Source organism: Helianthus annuus, chromosome 9 (genome assembly GCF_002127325.2).
Source record: "Helianthus annuus cultivar XRQ/B chromosome 9, HanXRQr2.0-SUNRISE, whole genome shotgun sequence".
In the NCBI taxonomy this organism is placed as follows: Eukaryota; Viridiplantae; Streptophyta; class Magnoliopsida; order Asterales; family Asteraceae; genus Helianthus; species Helianthus annuus.
Genome location: NC_035441.2, coordinates 30,950,632 through 30,964,441, shown reverse-complemented (window position 1 = coordinate 30,964,441; position 13,810 = coordinate 30,950,632). Strand labels below are relative to the sequence as shown.

The following is a 13,810-nucleotide window of genomic DNA, read 5'->3' as shown; positions in this document are numbered from 1 at the left end:
CATTGTGTTTGTATATAGTGAATGATCAAGTTTGCGGTTTTGGGTATCATTTACTTAATTATAAAATAAATTAATTAAGTATCCTATCAAAGATAAAACAAGTCATCGATAAATCATGTTGAAGTTCGAGTTTGGAGATGAAAGTGTATGTCAATCCGAACTTATGGACACGAATCTGGAAATCGATCGATCATATCAAACAGCTCGTCTCCGATCCCAAACCCAAGCATCCTTGCCATGTCTTTAACCTTCAATCTAGGCTTTGGGATGTCATTTTCTTTCAACCAAGAGTATGTTATAAACACTTTCTTCATTATGAACAATTCTAATGCCTCAGGATTGAACACCACTCCCATTCTCATACTCATCTGCAAAAATCAAGAACATGTTTGTTAATTATTTAATCGCATACCTTACAATTAGAGGTGAAAGTTTTAACCCATATAATAAATGTGCGTTTATGTTATATCTTTGCCTATAACAGGTGAAATGAGCCAAATTTAGGCGGTCAGTTAAAAAGGGAAATGTGTCAAATGGGTGAAACATAAAGACACACTAAAGTTGTTTTTTAAAAGAAACACTATTTCGCACCCCCCCCCCCCGCCACACACACACTAAAGTTGTTTTTTAAAAGAAACACTATTTCGCAACCCCCCCCCCCCCCCACTTTTTCGATGCCATACATTGCCACTAGCCGCCTTTAAAGCGAGTAATCAATTTCAACGCACACCAATTTTGGTCACAACCCGTTTTGATCCAAATCAAATTGATACTTTCTAAAAACGGCCCATTTGACACGAACCTAATATTGTCAGATTCTATTATAACCTGAACTTATTCCATTTTGACCTGTTACCAGACCCGACCTGGCCTTTTGTTAGGCATAACACAACCAAATTCTAGATGTTTTGCCCCCTCTAATCCATGTTTAGGACACTTAACATACCTGGTGAGGTACTAACATGGCTGCGTAGCGCGCAAGTTCTCCGGCTCGCCAGTCTAGTAGGACTGGAAGCCATGGATATGTAGCATCAAGTCTAACAAACCATAACCTTATATCCGGGAATTCGGATAGTTCTCGAATATCATGTTCATCGTTTCGATTATAGTTAATCGTGAATCCTATCGTGCGTTCGAGAAATTCCCTTGGATCAACTAGAAGTACACAAGACATGTTAACAATCAAATTAATAATCCACAAATGTGTTTCTTTATGTTACATGTTATGTTACATGAGTTTCAAGTAATGATATGTACTAACCGGATGAAGTTGTTGTAATCCCAGTGGCATCAGAAAATGGTGATAAATTTAGGCAGCGAATTGTCTCATTGTTGATTATTACTTCATATCTACCTTCTTTTGGAGGCATTGGTGGAGGGGCTGGTTCTACATCTATTATAAAAATGCAAATAAATTAGTATTTCTTAATTAACTTGAACAAATTTAAATCTAGCTATAGAAAACCCTTGGTATAGCCCTGACTGAGATGCTGTTTAAAAAAAAAAAAAACGAACCCTTAGTGTATGGTTTTCATGAAAATTTTTGGTCAAACAAGTAACTACGGTTTCAGAAAAGAACAAACTTTTTTTTCAAAATTTGTCATAATAATTAAAAATTAAAAAAATGATAAATGATGGTTAATGAACATATATGTATCATGGATAACAAAATATTGCAAAAATAAAAAAAAAAACCCTTAAAAATACATAAAGGTTTACTGGCACCTTTTGGCGGCTCTATTTTTTACGGTTTGAACTGGCTTTTCTAGTTTTTATTAGAGCATTCACATCCAATCCATTATATTTTCACCCTAAATTATACTAAAAAACACTACATTTTCTCTCTCATTTTCAATTAAATAATATTTTTTTATACCTTTATCATTACCTTTTCTCTCTCCTCCACTCACAAGCACTTTCAAAATAGTAAAAATTATAGGGGGTGAACAGTGTCCCCCCAAATATACAGATGAACAGTAACATTTTCTCTCTCCTCCACTCACAACCACTTTTTATACTCTCTATATTTTAAAAACAACACACACATAATTTGATTCCTTAGAGCATTCTCATCCAATCCATCAAAACTTGTGAGGGTGAGTTTTTATATTGTAAAGGGTATAAAAACTGGTTGTGAGTGGAGGAGAGAGAAAATGTTACTGTTCATCTGTATCTTTGGGGGGACACTGTTCACCCAGTATAATTTTTTTAATATATATTGAAAGTGGTTGTGAGTGAAGAAAGAGAAAAATGTGATGATAATATTATTTAATTGAAAATGAGAGAGAAAAAATATTTGTTTTTAGTGGAAATATATTGACATAGGTGTTGTTTTTTAGTGGAATGTATGTATAATTTGATGGATTGGATGAGAATGCTCTTAGATGTGAATGCTCTTAGTTGTTATTTTGTATTAAAAAAATAATTACCATGGTTTATGATTATAAAACATATGCATAAAGAAGTCAAACAATTTGTTCCGTTTACACAACCGGTTTCAAGTTTTATACCGTTAGCTCGAATAGTAACACCAGCCTAACCGACCAACCTGCTAAGGTTTGACTATTCAGTCAGTCAGTTTCTAACAGTTTATGGTGATGGTAATATGCATATAGGCTATTGGGTATACTTTATTAATGCTCTTTAACTACATGTAGGTACCACATCACCTACTTGATCCTCTTTCACCTTCATAACACATCAAGGAAATGGTTTAACCCCATTAACACCCCTTAAAATTAATTAAAATACATATATATATAGCATGTTGTTGTGTGTGTACAAATTTTGCAATGCTTGATTCTCTCACCCTCTCTCCTAGTTAACATCTTAACATGTGAAGTTTTTAATGCATCTTAACACCCTTCAGAAGCGGTTTAACAAGTGTTAACGGATGCCAACTAGGATTAACACCAATGGATGTTAGAGTATACCAGGTGGCCTTAAAAGCAAACAAGAACACTAAAAACTTGCACACTTTAATAATGAAAATAGGAAAGCAAATGAATTTAAGCAGGATGATGATAAAGAAGAACCTACTTTCTTGTTCATCATATAAAGAGAGGTCAAAGTTCCCACTTGGATTGAATGCTACCGAGACTGCAACATGGCCTCTTTCTCGACCGAATTGTGAAGAAAACGAGATATCGGAGACGGGTTTGAAGAAAAATGATGGTTTTAGTGAAGAAATTGTGTGGTTTAATGGTGAAGAAAGTGGTGAAAATGGCTTCATGGAAGCCATTGAAGTGGTTCTTGCTAAGGTTGAAGGATTGTGTTGTCTGTTTTGTTTTCTTTGGGTTATCTACTTTCGTTTCTGGCCTAGTGTTTTTTAATTAGTCATATCCGTTTGGGCTACAATTCTAATGGACTTGATTGATATATGTAGTTTTGGATTCATCGTAATTTAATATACTCTTTTATCAATACTTTAAAAAATGACAGAATTACTCAACGTTTTATATCTTTAAGAGAGCAAGTAAGAAGAAGAAATGTTTTCTTTTGGTTTTATGAAATTTAATTTTGGGTATGTTTGTAATTAATAGCCATGATAACAAATTCATGGCTGGACCAACAAATTCATCTTCTTCTTTCGATTCAATCACCACTCCGTTCCACACTCTCCTACATCTCATCACAATCAAACTCACCTCCACAAACTATCTCCTCTGGAAAAGCCAAATTGAACTTGTCCTTCCCTATCTTCATCTCCTCGGACACATAGACGGTTCCTCCGTCGCACCAAAAGAAACCGTCACCGCTGATGACAAAACCACCCCAAATCCAGACTTTATTAAATGGAAGGAAGCAGACCAAAGAGTGCTCCTTCTCCTTCATTTGACCCTATCAGAAGAAGCCATGGCAGAAGCCATTGGACATACATCAGCCTATCACGTTTGGCAGGCTCTTGAACACGCTTATAGCCATCAGTCTATCGAGCGAATGCACACCCTTCGTGACTCTCTCCGTCAGTTACAAAAAGGTACTTCTACTGTCTCCGAGTTTGGTCGGAAATTCAAATCTCTATGCGATCAGTTGGCGGCTATTGGTTACCCGGTGACCGATGAAGATAAACGGCACTGGTTTCTCTTCGGTCTTGGCTCCTCCTTTGAAACATTCTCTACCGCTCAGCGAACCGTTAAACCTTCACCGCCGTTTCGTGATTTACTTGCCCAAGCGGAAAATCACGAACTTTTCCTACAAACCTTAAATGATAACCCAACACCTCAAGCCGCATTTTCTGCCCAATCTCATCGTTTTCCATCTGAGTTCAAATCCTCTCGTGACTCCTCTCAACGAGTTCGTTTTCGGGGCTCATCTAATTCAAGTCGTGGTCGCTCAACGAACACCAGACGCCCTCCCCACTGCCAACTGTGCAGGACTGAGGGTCATTATGCTAGTATGTGTCCTAATCTCTCCAGCTATGCTCAAAAAGCCGTACCGCTTGATGCGAATCTAGCTCAAGCATTTCATGCTCAATGCAACCTAGCCCAGAATACTCCGGATTAGACCGCCGACTCCGGGGCCACGGCTCACATGCTCCGATCCACTGAAGGTCTCGATGAATCTCATGCTGATTCGGGTAAAAATCATGTCACCTTTGGTAGCGGTCAATCGCTACCCGTCACTCAAATCGGTAACACAACCATTAATAACATACCCTTAAATAACGTCCTTGTTGTTCCAACTCTTACAAAGAATCTACTCTCTGTTAGTAGATTAACAAACGATTCACCCGTTGATGTCTTATTTTCTAATAACTTTTTTCATATTCAGGACCGAAAAACGGCGGCGGTGCTCGCTAGAGGCACATGTGAGAACGGATTTTATGTCCTATCTCAAAGTCACAAGTCCTTTGTTGCTGCTCTTGCTGCTCCTCATCTTCGAGCCTCGTTTAATAAATGGCATAGCCGTTTAGGCCATGTCTCGTTTGATGTCATTTCCAATTTAAATAAGCTCGGACACGTATTTGTTACTTCTTTATTACCCAAACCGGGTCTATGTTCGTCTTGTCAATTATCTAAAGCACATCGTTTACCTTTTATTGAAAATTATAAACGATCATCACACGTGTTGGATTTGATTCATTGTGATCTTTGGGGTCCCGCACCTATTGCATCTACCGATGGATATTCATATTATGTTATATTCGTCGATGTTTTCTCCCGTTTTACTTGGCTTTACCCGTTAAAATTCAAATCAGATTTTTATAATACACTCATCACTTTTCTAAACTTTGTAGAAAACCAATTTACACGTAATGTCAAAGTATTCCAAAGTGATGGTGGCACCGAGTTCACCAACAATCGAGTACAAAACCTTTTTCAACAACGGGGCATTCACCATAGATTTTCATGCCCACACACACCCCAACAAAATGGACGAGCCGAACGGAAACATCGTCACATAACTGAAACGGGATTGGCCATGATGTTCAACTCTCATGCACCGGCCAAATTATGGCTTGATGCTTTTACTTCCGCCACATACATTATTAATCGTCTTCCAACCCCGCTTCTCGATAACAAATATCCATTTGAAGTACTCTTCAAAAAACCACCGTCTTATGCCACTTTTCGGGTATTCGGTTGCCGTGTCTTTCCCTACCTAAGAGACTATGCTAAACACAAACTTCTTCCACAAAGTGCACCTTGCATTTTTATTGGTTATAGTCCCAAATACAAAGGCTATCGATGCCTTGATCCATCCACCTCACGGGTGTATATCACACGACACGCAAAATTTGATGAAGATGCATTTCCCTTCACCGGTAATGTTTCCAATATTGATGAAGCTAAACTTCTTATATCAAATTTTGTTGATAATATCCCACAACCAAATCCCAACTCAACCATTAATCCATCCACCTCTTATAATACACCATGTCACAACTCATCTCAAAAACACACCATGTGCACCCTCTGCCCTCCCCACTACACCCCAAGCCCACTAACTAGCTCAAATCAGCCAATCCCCTCTTGCCCCACAACCTCCAACTCGCATTATCAGCAAATCCCACTCACCCAAAATCCTCCTGTTAATACCGATTCTCCAGCCCAAACAAATCCCATTCCTCAAGTCACCACATCCATTCCCCATTCCATTGGTTCAATGTCCACACAAACCACCCAACCTCAAACAATCTCAACCCACCCCATGCACACCCGATCAAAGTCCGGCATCCACAAACCTAAACACTTTGTCGATATCACAGACTTTTCAACAAGCCATCTTCATCATGCTCTCTTTGCCACCCACATCCCAAAAGGTGTCAAAACGACCTTAAAAAACCAAAAGTAGGTAGCCGCTATGCGCGACGAACTTGATTCTCTCAAAAATAACAACACATGGGAACTTGTTAACCGTCCCACTCACTCTAATGTCGTCGGGTCCAAATGGATATACCGTATCAAATACAAAGCGGATGGTTCCCTTGACCGTCATAAAGCTCGCTTAGTTGCCCAAGGTTTCAGCCAAGTTCCCGGGCTTGATTTTTCGCACACTTTTAGTCCAGTTGTAAAGGCTTCCACAGTCCGGGTTGTACTCAGCCTTGCCACTATCTATAACTGGCAACTTCGTCAACTCGATGTTAATAATGCATTCCTAAACGGACACTTGTCTGAAACGGTTTATATGGAACAACCACTAGGGTTCGTTGATTTAAAATTTCCTAATCACGTGTGTCGTCTAAGACGTGCTCTATACGTTCTAAAACAAGCACCACGGGCTTGGTTTCAATGCCTAAGCACCTTTCTTGTCTCTCTTGGTTTCAAGTGTAGTCGAGCTGATCCGTCACTTTTCGTGTATAAAACCGACACGGACCTACTTTATCTTCTCATCTATGTCGACGATGTCATACTTACCGGTAGCAATCCACAAGTCATCAATGACTTCACTGCCCGATTACACAAGGAATTCAAAATTAAAGATCTTGGCAACTTAAATTATTTTCTTGGTCTTGAAGTCGTTCAAAACTCATCCGGGTTATTTCTAAGCCAAACCAAATATGCCACTGATATTCTATCCCGCGTCGGTCTTCTCGACGCTAAACCGGTGGTAACCCCACTTAATACCACCGATGCGTTCATTTCCACCGGCACCCCATTCCATGATCCTACTCTTTATCGTTCCTTAGTCGGGGCTCTTCAATATCTCACAATAACGAGACCCGACCTTTCATATGTCGTAAATCAAGTGAGTCAATATCTCCACAACCCAACTACCGCTCACTTCCAACTCGTTAAACGAATACTCCGGTATGTTAAAGGCACTTTATCCTTTGGCCTAACCTTTGATCGACCTATCCAAACCGCTCTTGTAGGGTACTCGGATGCCGATTGGGCAAGGTGCATCAAGACACGACGCTCTACATATGGATATTCTATTTACTTAGGTGGAAACTTGGTCTCTTGGAGTGCAAAGAAACAGCCCACTGTCTCCCGGTCAAGTTGTGAGTCCGAGTATAGAGCTATGGCAAACACTGCTGCCGAGATCATCTGGATTACTCATCTATTACGTGAATTATATGCTCTACCACCAGACCGACCCACATTGTTATGTGACAATAAGAGTGCTTTATTCCTAAGTCAAAACCCGGTCTCTCATAAACGGGCCAAACATATTGATATAGATTATTATTTTGTTAGGGAATTGGTCTCTGCAGGGCGCTTAAACACCAAATTCGTTCCAACCACACTCCAGGTAGCTGACATCTTCACAAAAAGCCTACCTCGACCTTTGTTTGAACGTTTCCGCACAAAGCTTCGCGTTGGACCCCTACATGTTCGTTTGAAGGGGGGTAATAGCCATGATAACAGCTCAACGTCAACAACCATATTTAATATTGATTGAATAGTCAAAATAGGTTGTTATAATATATTTTTGCAAAGGATTGTAAAGGAGTAATTTACTCGATAATGTGTGGCTATCCTCTGTATATATTCATATCATTCTTTAATGTAAAATATCAAGTTTTATTCTCACAGTAATAAAGTTAAATAGAAATGATTCTTTTAGGGTTTATCTCTAGAAGTCGTTTAATAAGTTTTGCCTGATCAGTGTTTATAGTATATCTATCACTTGATGAATAAGGTCCCCTGTAAGTATGGTATAGCCCAGTTGGTCAGGGGTTTTCCACTAAGTGGTTTTCTCCTGGGGAGGTCTGAGGTTCGATTCCTACTAAGTGCAAAATTATGTAAATATGGGAGAACACCTCTGAGAGGGATTCGAACTTGGGGTGAGGGATTTAAACAGCATATGCTGGCCCTTTGGAGTAAGCTGGAAATCCAGATGGTCTACCGTTCAAAAAAAAATGAATAAGGTCCCTGGTGGGGCGCTTTGTGGGTGGTTTTTTGGTTGATAGCGCCCAATGGCGCCTAGCACACCAACGACGGTGGGCGGTATGGGGCAAAAAAAAGGGTGCATCGCTATCTCCACAGCGGCGTAATGGAGGGAAGTTTTAAAAGTTTGACCAATCAAAAATAGTTAAGGGTTTTATAATTAATTAATAAAATTGAAAATTAATAATTAGGTAATGATGGGTAGTGACTTTATGACTACGAGCTTTAGTTATTAACGCCACATAAAGCCCCTGTGTGACGTGGCATGATACGTGTCGCATAACGCCCATAAAGAGGCTTTATGACTACGGATGGCCTAAGAAAAAGGTTAAAAGGTTCAAGAGTTTAAATTGGTATAGAGTTTAAATTGGCCCAAGGAGTTTAATAAATTTTGCCTGATCAGTTTTTTCTAGTATATCTATCACTAGATGAATAAAAAAAACTTAAAAGGTTAAAGAGTTTAAATTGGTATTTAGGGGGTAAGGAGTGGGGAGCGGCAAAATGGTTTCACCGATCGGCAATGGGTGGCAAACCATTGCCAACCCATTTGCCACATCCAACTTTGACGAAATTGTGGGGAAATCGGTGAGCCAACACCGATGCGGCAAAGGGAAGAAGGAGAGAGAGAGGGGGGGTATGGGGTGGGGTCCATTCCAATCTCAACCAATCACATCTTTTTTCCTTTTTTTTTTTAAAATAGTTTACACTTCACCAAGTGTTTAAACCATTGCCAACATTTTTCACCAAAGTTTAAACACTTTTGCCTAATTGACATGGCGCGCTCTCATTGGTCGGTTTTTTGGTTTGCCACTTTAAAGTGTTTAACCACTCCTTATACCCTTAAAGAGTGTAGACAAATCTTTCTTTGTCGAAAATATGATGATACAACTAGGGTTGTTTAATGTGTAAGCTGGTCAACTTTAGCTTGGGCTTAAAGTTAAAAGATCTAGGTAGGCACACGACTCATTTATCTTTACAAGCTGAAATTAAAGTTCTACACATCTTGTTTATCTTTCAAATTTTAATACAAAATAACATGTTTTACACAGATGCAAAATTTATATATTATGACTAAAGTTTCCGTACAAATAATTTTAACGTACTAAACGTACGAATAGCATAAAAAAGGCAAAAAAACGCGGTGACATTTTCGTAATTATTTGCTTGTAGGGTAATTATCAAAATTACTCTACAAATGATTTTATAAAGTAATTTTGATCTTCCAGAGTAATTTTGTATAATGTTCTTCTAGAGTAATTTTGATCTTGTTGAGTAATTTTGTAAAATGTTCTTATAGAGTAATTTTGATCAAAAAACTATACCTCACCAAAAAAATACTTCTAAAAAACCTAACCCCCCCCCCCCTCCTCAAAAAAAATAAAAATAAAAATAAAAAAAAGTAACCCCTCCACCCAAACTAAATGCTAAAAACTAAACCATAAAGCTAAACCGCATAACTAAATGCTAAAGTTTTTTTTACAAAATTACTCTAGTTAACAAAATTTGTTAACGCTAACCTCGAAAGTACGATTTGTCACATCATCCCCAAATTGAAAGAAATTTTGTCCCGAAATTTAGCATGCAATCACTGAATAAACTAGCGTAGTTAAGTGTTTTCATGGGATGTCACAGAGAGAGTTTGAGTCCAACGCTGAACAATGGTGTAAAATAGGAGTAGATTGGATTTTTTTTTTTTTTTTTTTTTTTTGTTAAAAAAGGAATTTCACTTGTTGTAATCACTATATTTTAGCAATGGAAAGACGGAATACTCCAAAGAAAGATCTTGTAAAAGTGGATAGACGATTATGAAGTCACGTACCGTGTCTATTAGTTTAGCTATAAAACTCTCTTATTAAATATTACTACTCTGTTACCACTTTTCTTACTAAGGTTTTTGAATATACTTTAACTCATCTTAACTACATTTAAAGGGGTATTTGGCCTAGCTTTTTTAGTTTTTTTCTTTTTTTTTTTTTTTTACAAAATAAGCTCAACTTGGTGTTTGGTTTAGCTTTTTATGGTTATGATTATTAGCTTATATAAGCTAATTTAAAAAAGCTTATTTGAAGATGGTTTTCTAGCTTATTTGAAAAAACTTTTTTGTGTAAGGGCAAATGATATAAAATAAGCTATAAGCTAATCCAAACACTTAAAAAGAGTTTATCAAATGATAAAAAATAAGCTAAAAGCTACTTTAAAATATAAGCAAAAGCCAAAAAATAAAAACTAGGCCAAACACCCTCTAAGTATCATATCAACCTTTCTTTCTCATTTCATTTTACCTCACGCTAAGAAAATAATTTAATCCCTTTAACTTAGTCTAACCTTATTTTTAGTGGTTTAAAAAATAAAAAAATAGCTAATTCGGTCTATTAATATCCGGTTAACGTATTAACATACAACTTATTTAATGCCACTTCACGAGTAAGTGGTTTGTAATCTCAGTTAAGATATCATGTAACCATTAATACCTCAGAGGAACAGGCAGACTATATCTGTTTTATTTTATTGTTTTTGTTTTGTAGTATCTTAATTTTGGCAGGTTATTAAGACCTTATGCATATGACTAGTCTGCATCTGAAGTGGACCATACCATATCGAGTAGTTTATACTTTTATACCTACCTCTTTAGGCTATAGGGTGTGGTCATGACCTTTATGACCATCATGACCCTCCATGTTAGTGCCATGTAACACATCTCTAAGGGTGTAAGGGGTGCTCACCTAATAGGTGAGTCCCCTCTCTTACGCCAAACCAATCCTCGTGTGCCACGTCAACTCTCCTCTTAAACTCCCCTAACACCCCAATTTGATGGCGTCACTACCCTCTTAACTACCCTTGTTTTTTTATTCAAAAAAAAAAAAAAAACAAACTGGTTTGATTGGTTGGAAAAATGGGGCCCACCATCTTTCTCCCTCCCCGCTCGCGTTGAACAACCACCGAATCCACTCCCCGATTCGGGTCCCCGCAACGTTGGCGGCGGTGTTCCCGATCGGTGGATGTGGTCACCGATGGGGTCCCCGCTGTACGCCCCGGACACTCTAATCCACCATCCAAAACCACTATCCTAAGGGTGTGGTCATGATCTAAACCACTAGCCCCTTATTTATTTTAATTTATCTTTGACTAAAGAAAAAAAAGGAAATGATTTGTTGAAAAATGGAAAGGAGGACCATGGTTGCCATGGTTTAATCCATGCAAACCATGGTGAATCAATCAAGAGGATGGTATAGCCTTCCATTCATGTTTTTAGGTGGCAAATCATGTCCCAATAATGACCCCCACACCCTATAGCCTTTAAGTTTTACCATAACTTACCGTTCTTTAGTTACCATCCAATGAAACTCACTAGTGCTGATACTTTATACATATTCTTATTCTTTTTTCAAACTTTTTCGATATCTATTATTCAAAGTACTCATGTTGAATGTTTTTTTATTCATATGTTGAATGTCGCACAAGTATGAGATATAAATGAGCCGAGCCCGAGCTCGACTAGGTTCAAGCTTGACTCGTTTAACTTACGAGAGTCCGTTTTCTTTTATTTTTCAAAAACAATCAAACAATAACAATCTTGGTTGCCAGTTTTTAAAGGTATTGGTGTGATTTTGAAATTTTGTTGCATGCATTAAATTAAAAACCTATAAATTAGCAACATAACTATGGATAAGGTTGTTATACTTTTAGCTTTGAGAGTTTTTCAAAAAAAATTTGAAATTTTCCTTTTTAACCCTAAAGTTTCAATCTTTGACAATTTAAGTTTAAAGGTTTAATCTTTGGTAATTTAACCCCTTTGATTAGTTTGATTTTTCATTTCTAATTCAAAAGTTTCCATCTTATACAATTTAACCCCTTTGATTAATTTGATTTTTCACTTCTAACTTAAAAGTTTCCATCATTTGCGATTTAACCACTTTGATATTTTTTTTACTTTTAACCCAAAGCTTTTCATCTTTTGCAACTTTGGTCTCTTATACTTTTCATATATCGCGAAGTGTTGTAATCTTGGGTTTAAGGGTTTTTCAAAGAAAAAATGGTTATGCATATGGTTGTTGTAACCTTGGCTTTGGCCTTTTTTTTTTTTAAATTGATTTTTTTACTTTTCACTCAAAAGTATTTCATAAATTACTTTTAACCAAAAACTATTTATTTTACTTTTAACCCAAAACCTTTTATCTTTTGCGATATATTCTCACAACTTTTTTACTTTCAACTTTGTTCCTTTATTGTTTTCATTTTCCGCAAATTTTACGCTTTATGCTTCGTTCTAAATTTTGTGACTTAACACATCGCAACGTGCATCTCTGGTTTAACGTTTTTACGTTTCGTTCTAAATTTTCCGAGTTAACACGATGCAACGTGCGTGTATGGGTGAACGTTTTTACATCGTCTATTTTTTTCCCGTTTGACAGGTTCAACATAACGTGCGGGTTCTAAATCGACTTAGTTATAATTAAAGAATCCCCGCCGCGTTGCGGCGGGTCGTGATACTAGTTTGTATGTAATTTACAAGTGTGTGTTGCACACATGGTGTAGGTGTTTGTGTTGGCGTGAATTATCGGTTTACTATTTGCGTGTGTGCATTTGTTTTTTAATCGGTGGTGGTTTGATTGTAAGTTAGAGGTTGTGTGCGTTGGTGTGAACGTCGGGTTGTGAGGTGGTCGAATGAGTAGGTAAAATGGCCATAGAGAAAGGGGTCGACTAGCGGTGTTGTGATCAAGGTGTTTGGATAGTTGTGTTGTGTTTATGTTATGATGGTTTCTTAAATAATATAATAGAATAATTATAGGATGCGGTGAATCCATAATCAATATTAAGTAGAGAATCACAAAACACACATAATATTTATATGCAGTGTTAACCGGATATAATGAGAGAGAAGGAGATCAAGTGGATTATAAAGTTATTAAAACAACAAAGACTTGAATGTTAAGAAAATATATATTTCTATGGTCACGTAAGCGAGGTTTTATTGTTAACTTACACGGTATGAAATAAAGTTTTCTTTTAAAACTATATAAAAAAAAATTAAAAAACTATTACTAATTTGTGAGAATCAATGGCCCCCCATACCTTCTCCTTTGATGCTCGTTATACTGATAACGAAGCCACCGATATCGCCCCTCCATAACGTCCCCGCAGCTAGCATGTTATGGAAGTGATGTGGCGGGGGCAAGGCCACACGATCAAGCCTGAAAGAAGAAAAAAAAGAGTTTTGAGTACGTGTACAAGACTAATGAGTTTTCTTTTTGAACATCAAAGGTTATATAATCTCTACTTATAAATTACACTAATTTATCTTACGTCAGGAATTGAACCTTGATGTTTTCCAGGAAATACACGAAGCCTCTACCAGTCACCAAAGTAGTGATGGCTGACTAATGAGTTAGGTGGAGAATCCTATGGGTTAGGTGGAGAATGAAGATAGTGAGAGAAAAAGAAAATCAAAATTTTTACAAGTTATTTCACAACTC

At 37.3% G+C, this 13,810-nt stretch overlaps 1 protein-coding gene across 1 annotated transcript; it reads right to left on the bottom strand.

Annotated features, from left to right (window-relative positions):
* Nucleotides 1-30: 30 nt before the first annotated feature.
* Nucleotides 31-3,348, bottom strand: LOC110877395 (protein CHLORORESPIRATORY REDUCTION 6, chloroplastic). Its single transcript, XM_022125531.2, has 4 exons — nt 3,040-3,348; nt 1,262-1,393; nt 947-1,155; nt 31-368 (listed from the first exon to the last, which is right to left on the bottom strand). Exons 1-4 carry the CDS (start codon nt 3,239-3,241, stop codon nt 162-164), a joined length of 750 nt encoding a protein of 249 aa, XP_021981223.1. The 5' UTR covers nt 3,242-3,348; the 3' UTR covers nt 31-161.
* Between the last annotated feature and the right edge of the window lie 10,462 nt (nt 3,349-13,810).